The sequence below is a fragment of the Zychaea mexicana genome (genome assembly GCF_025766255.1).
Source record: "Zychaea mexicana strain RSA 1403 chromosome Unknown BDB00scaffold_12, whole genome shotgun sequence".
In the NCBI taxonomy this organism is placed as follows: Eukaryota; Fungi; Mucoromycota; class Mucoromycetes; order Mucorales; family Lichtheimiaceae; genus Zychaea; species Zychaea mexicana.
Window position 1 is genome coordinate 454,608 of NW_026516675.1, and position 8,402 is coordinate 463,009.

General features: G+C 42.2%; 2 protein-coding genes across 2 annotated transcripts; one reads left to right on the forward strand and one right to left on the reverse strand.

Moving 5' to 3' along the window:
* The first annotated feature begins 1,620 nt into the window (after positions 1–1,620).
* BDB00DRAFT_807567 (LMBR1-like membrane protein-domain-containing protein) lies at positions 1,621–5,425 on the forward strand. The gene is made up of 13 exons (XM_053122341.1): positions 1,621–1,999; positions 2,120–2,232; positions 2,355–2,519; positions 2,577–2,787; positions 2,861–3,075; positions 3,227–3,298; positions 3,426–3,493; positions 3,559–3,734; positions 3,820–3,971; positions 4,060–4,132; positions 4,266–4,494; positions 4,555–4,637; positions 4,722–5,425. Exons 1-13 carry the CDS (start codon positions 1,736–1,738, stop codon positions 5,328–5,330), a joined length of 2,430 nt encoding a protein of 809 aa, XP_052983126.1. The 5' UTR covers positions 1,621–1,735; the 3' UTR covers positions 5,331–5,425.
* Positions 5,426–7,586, reverse strand: BDB00DRAFT_807570 (uncharacterized protein). The gene is made up of 4 exons (XM_053122342.1): positions 7,159–7,586; positions 7,024–7,074; positions 6,887–6,945; positions 5,426–6,792 (listed from the first exon to the last, which is right to left on the reverse strand). The coding sequence occupies exons 1-4, from the start codon at positions 7,412–7,414 to the stop codon at positions 5,665–5,667; spliced, it is 1,494 nt and encodes a 497-aa protein (XP_052983127.1). The 5' UTR covers positions 7,415–7,586; the 3' UTR covers positions 5,426–5,664.
* Positions 7,587–8,402: the final 816 nt, after the last annotated feature.

Genomic DNA, 8,402 nt, shown 5'->3' on the forward strand with positions numbered 1-8,402 from the left:
GAAAAATACAAATTCTGTAAAAACTTGAAGAAGAAAATGGAGATATAGTAGTACAAGTATTAGTAAAGATTAACATTTTGGACCATAATGAAAATGGCAATATATAATAGAGATGTCATAGATGCACTCTAGAACTCTACTTAATAGAAGAGAAGGGTATGAATTACAAGTTCATTATTGTTTATTATCGCCGTGACGAGACCACAAATATTCAATAAGATCACCTTTATCTGATATTAAGTAGAGCGATCACCGATGTTTCTATGTCTATAATAATACATGTCCTAATGACCTTGTTCACATCGTGGATCTTCTAGTATCTTGCAGGTTGGCGAATGATGATGAAAAAAAAAAATGTCCCTCATTAGACACCACAAGACCCTTGCGCGCTGTCCTCTTTCAACTTTGGCAAACAACTACAGAGCCAGCAAAGAATCAAGATATTTGTGATGCAGCGACAATCTCAATTCTCTGACTGGCCCATATACCTTCTTTCTTTGGTGACTTTGGAGCAGGAGAATAGACTGCATCAAGGTTGCCCACTTGGGGAATATAAATGCCGTGCGTCAGCCAGATAATAACTCATCTCTGTACTGATGGCCGTTGATGCTGCAATCAGCTGATGGTGCTTGTCCTGAAGTGACATTTTCAAAAACAACTACGATTGGTCGGGCACGTTGATGTCGGTCAAACTACCAGGGTAACCCGAAAAATATGTCATAGAATTCGGCCGCTTCGAGCACTAATCCTTCTCCTTGCCGACATTCCGTACCATGCAGTTGGACAATTTTTTTCCCACTGCCAATGCGTACAGTCCAAAGAGCCGAGCATTCCAGGAAACCCACGTTTCTCATCAAATGGTACGTGGTCATTCGTCGATGTCATTTATGTTAAGAGCGCGAAGGTACTATTGAATCATGTTGTGTAACGTTTTTCAACAATGCTTGCAGAAGCGACGAGTGAATATCTTTGTATTGTATGTCGAGATACGAGCAAAATAATCATTGGAAAGTCGATCATGTCCAGCGATGCGACGACAATCGATGGTAGTCCTGTCCAGCCAGGAGCCGACCGCTCTTTACTGATATGTCCATCATCCCCTCCGTTGACCTGTTGCAATCGACGCTTGTATTGAATACGGCGGTGCTGCTCTTTGTATTCTTCTTCGTCGATCAAAAAATTCCAAGATAGCTCGTTGCGTCAGTCATTGTTGGAAGGGGTGCTCGCTGACCACGCGCAACACAACACCATTTGTTATCAATAAAGCTAATTCAAAGCTAGTTACATAAACTCTATGATCGGAGTGCGCTGATATTAGGTCGGCGTAAAATAACCGTTGGGAATGCATCTTTTAAATAATGATTTCTCTCTCTCTCTTGCGATGAATACTGTACTATGTATATGTGCGCGTGTGAAAATGCATAAGACATGCTTATAGTTTACCGGAGCGATAGAATGCTTCAATTACGGGTTTTCTTCAACCACTACAGCTACAGGTGCAAATGCTCTAACTGTGATCTTTACCCCGTGTCAAAGGTAGCGCCACTGCTGCCGCCAAGAATGGTGGGTGCAAGTAAAAAAACTCAGATCGGCTTATGCAGGCTGTTGCCACACACCTGCCTTTTCTGAAATACGCTCTGAACTTGGCATCATCCCATCCCACTCTCTTTCTCTCTCTCTTTTATTTTGTCTTCGGTTGTAGTACCACATACGCAGCTTGGAAAAAAAATATAAAATGGACGACGATCCACCACCTACAGACACCTCGCCATTACCGTCACCGTCCCCGTCACTCCCACCCATCGACGATAATAATGACCCTGCCAACAACTACGCTCCTCTCATTCTCGGCACTATTGCACTTTTCATGATCGCAGTAGCTACCGTTTCACGCTATGGCAATGTAAAAGAGCAGCCCTGGTACGTTTCCGTTGTCTGCATCATTGGCTGGTGTTTTCCGTTCTGGATTGTTCTCTTGTTGCCACTCGACATTGCTTCGGTAATAAATCCAATTACTATTTTTTACTATACCCGCACCCCCAAATTAATATATCGACACTATTTTATTAACAATTAATGGCGGGGTTGGGGAACGACAATCCTTTCAATTGTTATTTAGACAATGTACGATAACTGTGAAGGCGAGTGCCAGACACCATTTGCGCACGTGTCACAATCATTCCTATATGTAGCTTGGCGGACACTCTATTGGACATCTTTTTGTTTGACCTGGTAAAAGAACAAGAAAAGAGGGGTTGAGGAACCCTTGTCTGTTTTATACCGAAAAAAGAAAAAAAGAAAGATGAGATATGTAGATATTCAAACCATGGTTATTTTTTATTCGGATATTCCAGGGTGATGATACCAATGATGCAGGCATATGTCAATACCGGCGACTTTGGCTTTACCCAAAGAGTCAAGGCGGCCGTGCAAGTCAACCTCCGCTTTTACTCCATCTATGTCGTTGTTGGATTTTTTGGATTATTGTATCTCATTTTTGGCAGTGGATATACAACAAAGTAATGAGTTCATAATATCGGAGTATTTCGTTGATACTAACGGATGTATGTTATTAGGGAAAAGATTCAAGGTTTCGTAATGGCAATGGCCAATAGCTGGGGCTTGTTCCTAGTCATTGTCTTTTTAGGATATGGTCTGGTGGCGGTTCCTAGAAGGTTGTGGATCACCGGAAACACAAAGCGGCATCTCCGTCAACTTTATGCAAATGCATCCAAGGGAAAGGAGGAATCCATGGATAGTGAGTTGGAGTTTATCGAACTGGCAAAGGTACTCTATCCCATAAAGCGTCTCTAACTATGCATAAATTTCAAGAACTCATGTGTATCTGTGTATATACTAGACTATGCACGCTATTGCACAAAGAATCACTCCAAGCGATCCCTTTGTCCGTAACCGCGTGGATCAAATGATCCGTCGATTTCCATTTGTACTTGACAATGACTATAGTGACCGAGAAAACTCAATTCGTCTGCCGCGAACAATTACCGAAGAGTATCTGGTCAAATTATGCAAGGATATGATTATTGCTTCGAGAATGCGTGATAGAAAACTAGCGTAAGTATCGATTATTGGAGAACATCCTCAACCCAGAGTATATGGGCGGGAGCAGGGAAGGAAGGAGATGTAGGGACGGGAATAGAGGATACTGGATGGATACAAGCCGAAACGGATTGAAAGTAGTTATTGATACCCTGCTTTATATTAGATTATGGAGAAACTTGCTACACGAGGCGTTTTATCTCCAAGATGTCATCTCCAATAGAAGCAACACTGACCAGTAAGCACATACATATTTCTGAAATTGAAGAGTTTTGTTTCGGGTGATTTGGAAAGGAATTGGCTCGATTAAAAGAAGGAAGCAGATACTTATCACAGTAAACATATAAATATTTATCCAATCGTAGCCGCTTTCACTCGACACTAAGACCGCTTTCAGAGAACACCAAGTGGAATGACTTTAAGGCATGCTTAGGTAAATGGTCAGGCTCGTATTTAGTGCCGTAAAGAAAATGTTTTAATTTTCAAAATGTATGATAGAATGGTGGTGGGTTTTACGACTTGAGCCAGTATTCCATCGTGGCGTAGCCATTTTGTGTGCACTTGTCAGCATCTGCATCCTCTGGTCAGAGCTCGTGTTTAATATCAAGAACCCTGTCATTTCTTTGGTAGCACTCGGATTGAAAGGATGTGGATTTAACTATGCTGCTGTAGAGGTAAAAACTACATAATGATTCTGTATAAAGAGAGGTGAACAGATGTTGCGCGCATACAAGTAAGACTCATTTTTTCTTGCTCTAGCTCATGGCATTCTTCACCTTGACGTTCATGTGCCTTTGCGTATATACTTCATTGTTTAAAGTTCGCTTCTTTAACCTATATCTACTCATCCCGAACCATCATACGGATGAAAACAGTTTACTGTGGTTCACTGGATATCTATGTAAAATGATGTTAGTATTTTTTTATTGGGGAATGCTAATACGATAGAGGAGTGCAGTGGGCTGATATCAAATGATTACTTTTGCCTGATTGATCTAGGGCCCCCTTATGCTACAACTATATAAACTTGGCAGGAAACTCAAGTGGTGCAGAAAAATCAGTGTTTAATCAGGTAAGAAGAAACACACATGGACTCGCTCTTTGTGTTATACATCACATCTTTGGTCGTCCCATATGACTTCTCGATTCCATAAACCTAACAGGCTTTGTATATCTTTTTTGGTATTTGTTGGATTGGGTGCTAGTTTATGGGTCACGCTGATCTGATACCTTTTCTGGGAACTACGTTCATCGACTGGTTCCCCGTGGTCATCCTCATCCCTGCTGTTTCGGCCTATTTCAATGTGGGTGGTCGATGTTTGAGTATTTGTGGCGTCAAGGATCCTTATGAGAATGACGAAGAAAATCCGGATTCAGAGGGTCCTGTCGCTCTGAGTGCAGATATTGCGGATGGCAAAGCGCTCATCGATGAAGGTATGAGATGATTCTTCTCATTACTATGCATTATGCTAACCAGAACCTTGACAATGATAGAACGCATGATCATGGAACGGAACATAAACCCAGATTTATCTAATCAACGGGGTATTCTAAATCGGGCACGAAACGCTTTGGAGGTACATATCTATAGTGGTATATATGTTTGTATAACAGAAGTATTTTGCTTACATAACCCTCTGTTGGCCCTGGAATATATGTAGGCATACACATCCAAGTATAATAATCGCGCATCCTCTGTCCACAGCACACATAGTTCTAGATCCTTGAACACCTTTGCCAACCACCGTTCGCCACTCTCTTCCAATATCCGACAAGAAAGAGATCGACGGATCGACGAGATTTTATCTGGTCGGACAACACCAAACTCGATTGCCAGTACAAGTAGTGGCAACCGATATGTACATAACAACAACAGCAGTGGACAAGATAGTACGAGCAGCAGAGAGACATCTTCAGATGAGGAATCGGGTCTCCAAGCATTTGGTGAAACGTTAAAGTCAAAGCTAAACACACTGTTTACAACAAAAAAAGGGCAACAGGATGCACAACCCTTATTGGATCCACAGCCTCAGACTCAGCATCAGCATCATCCAGGCAATGGTGGTGGTGGTAGCAGCACCAGAGCCGGCAGGGTACTTGGACGACCCACATCACCTGAGTATGCTCGATCACGGTCCCCCTCACCGACACCAGATACCACTCGATTTTCGCTGGCTGCGGTCTCCTCTGCGGACAGAAATAGCAACACCAAGCCTTTCACTCGCTACGAGAGTAACAGCAACAATAATAACATGTTTAATGGCATTTAAGCTTAGAGGAAAAGAGCGGATAGTATACAGCACATAGCATTATCATAATAGCAAACTATAATAATATAGTAAATACCACCACCATCCCCTATATTACTTATATATATATTTATTTATTTATTTTTCTGTACACAAAAAAAGAAAAGAAAAGAGAACTATGACATGACAATTTGAGGGAGGGAAAAGAAAAAGATATACTGAGTTGTGAAGGAAGAAAAAGACAGCGACGAGGAGAGAGAGGAGGGCATATGATGTTTCGACAAGGAAGAGGAGACAAGTTGCAAAGCGAGTGGTTAATGATGACGATGATGAGAGAGAGAGAGACAAGCAATGCTTATGCAGAGCATTTCTTGTCATCCTTTTTTTCGAGATAGTCAATGATGATTCCCATGTCTTTTTCGTTAAACCTTTCTTCGGAGCACTTGGCCTTATCCTTGAGCTCCCAACAGAGATGGTCTAAATCAAAGTCAGGACAATAGTCTTTGAGCTGACGATCAATCTCATAGGCACTTGGGTTCGTTGTCTTGTTGTCTCGTAATGATTTCATCAAGACTTGACACTTTGTATCCTGTTGTGATGAATCTGGCTGTGCATAGTAGTTGTTGTTGTTGTTGTTGTTGTTCAGAGCAGTAGGATCGATATTGTCGTTGTTTGGCGCTGGTGCAGATAAACCAAACAAATCCACATCGCCACCAAAAAGAGGCGGTAAATCTGCCTGAAATAGGAAACTGTCCGCGGACTGGGGCACCCGATAATCAGTGAATGCAAATTGATTGTGATCCTTGTTGGTCGGTGTGTCAAAGAGGTGGCCTGTGTTGCTGGCAAAGGGTGCAAGCAGATCATCGATCGACAACTCCTGAGAGTTCTGGAAGGTTGAAAACGGTTGTTCTCCAAACAATGCACTCTGCTGCTGCTGTTGTTGGTCATCATTTGTGGCGGTAGTTGTAGTAGTAGTAATAGTAATGTCAGCTGGCTGATGCTGCTGTTGATGCTGCAGATCGTTTCCTTGCTGCTGCTCATCATCCTCTTCCAAACTCGAAAGATGATCGAGCGTCATCGAAGGAGACTCGCCGCTACTGGACCGTTCGCTATTATTGCTCGAACCAGGTGATGACGATGATGTTTTGTCGCCTGTGATGCTCAAGCTGCCGCAGCTGCTGCTGCTGGTACTGTTGCTACTCCGATACTGGTACTCGTCCTCATGAATGATTGCTGCCTTTGGTGGGAACTCAAATGTAAATGGCGTCCCCTTGAGCGAGTAGTTTTCCTCCTGCAGCTTCCGGAGCTGCTCTTTCAAACGAGCATTTTCTTTGGCCAAGTGGCTGTGCGATGCATTTTCTTCTTCGAGTTCCCGAATCCGATCTTGCAGCTCAGACACATGACGCTCTTTACGTTCACGGAACGCACGTTGTGCTGCTCGGTTTTGTTCTTTCCGTTTTTGCTTTGGATCCAATGGTGCGTCCTGTTATTGTATATAACAGTATTACAAGGATTTAGTGCATGTATTATATGAGAAAATAATAGGGAGGGCTGGTAAGTCGGGTAATCAACTTTACCGATAGTACGGTCTTTTCTAAAGGCCTACGACCAGCTCGCTTGGGACCTGTTGCACTGGCTACATGATGTTAACATTTAAGGTTACTACTACGGAAAGTTGGAAAGATATGTGTCTCAATGAGGTTGTTTCGCTGACCTTTATTATTTGTTCTTTTGTTATCGGCTGAAGAAGAGGAAGTAGTCGAACCTTTACATTTCACAGAAATTATTAAACTGTGTGAAACTGCATTTCTTATCAACAGAACAAAAAAAAAAGCAACAAGCGGCTTACTGTCGTCTGACAATTTGCTAGCAGCAGCAGTAGCAGCAGCAGACTTGCGTTTTGAACCAATTCGCTTCTGTTGGTCTACTGCTGAAGCATCGGAACTGGGATCCTGGGAACGATAGTTGCTGGCAATGGCTTCATTCAAAAGCTCTTGAGCATTGTCATCAATGCTCCAATCAGGTGAACTGTCGCTGGTGGTTTGTGGGAAATCGTTTGCCGCTGCCAATTGCTGTTCGAATGATCCTGGAATGGTCGAGACCATGATTGTTTGCTGTTATGTATGCAGATTTATATTTTATATATACACAAAATAATAAAAAACAAGACACTAGAACTATAAGCAGAAGATTTGAGAAAAAGCACGAAGGGAAAAAGAAAAGGGTAAACGTGGGACCCAGCGAAATGGAACAGAAAAGTAAAAATACGAAGGAAAATCGAGACGGACGTTAAAAGCGCAAGTCCCGAAAAAGTCCGCTTCTTATGCGGTGCAAAAAGCTTAGTGGTTCTACTGTTTGTTGTGTATCATGTAGAAAAGAGGAAGAACCCCACCAACAAAATGTGTTCGCGTGGGTATTGTTGTGTATCAACTTGATTTGCATAGACAATCTGTACATCCCAGCCACTACAAGTTAATTGGTTCCGGCACAAATCATTATCATTTGGTGTAATGTGCTGGGATGCTATGTAGTATGTGCAAAGTCCATGATAGCTATATATACAAATCCTGCTGCTGTGCGCGCATGTATAACTGCTTTTTGAGATATACTGGTCTTACAATACGCTGTATATTTTTCACAATAGTAACTAGGGCGTCCAAAATTGGTAAAACGATTACGTATGCTTGCTGCAACGTTTTCGTATCTTCCCCTACCCCCTTTCTCCTCTTAAACACCACCCTTGATTGCTTTCTTGTCGTCTGATGAGCTGTCATATCCAATGGCTAAGCAGCAGAAACAGTAAAGCAGTCAGTAATATGTAGATAATCGTGACGGAATGGGTATACATGTACATTAGGCGTGTATTATGACTCATAATCAAGCTCACTATATATCGCAGTGTCATCAGCCTCGGCGTGTAACTCGCCGTGCTTTTAAAATAGTACGAAAGAAAGAGGAAGAAATGAGCGTCACATCCAGGCAGATCAACTATTATATTGTTGAGAACGAAAATATGTACAGTAATGTGCTCCACTACTCAGTTCTGTCTGTTAAACAGCAGAAGTAATGTTCCTTGGTCTTTTTGTCTGTTAC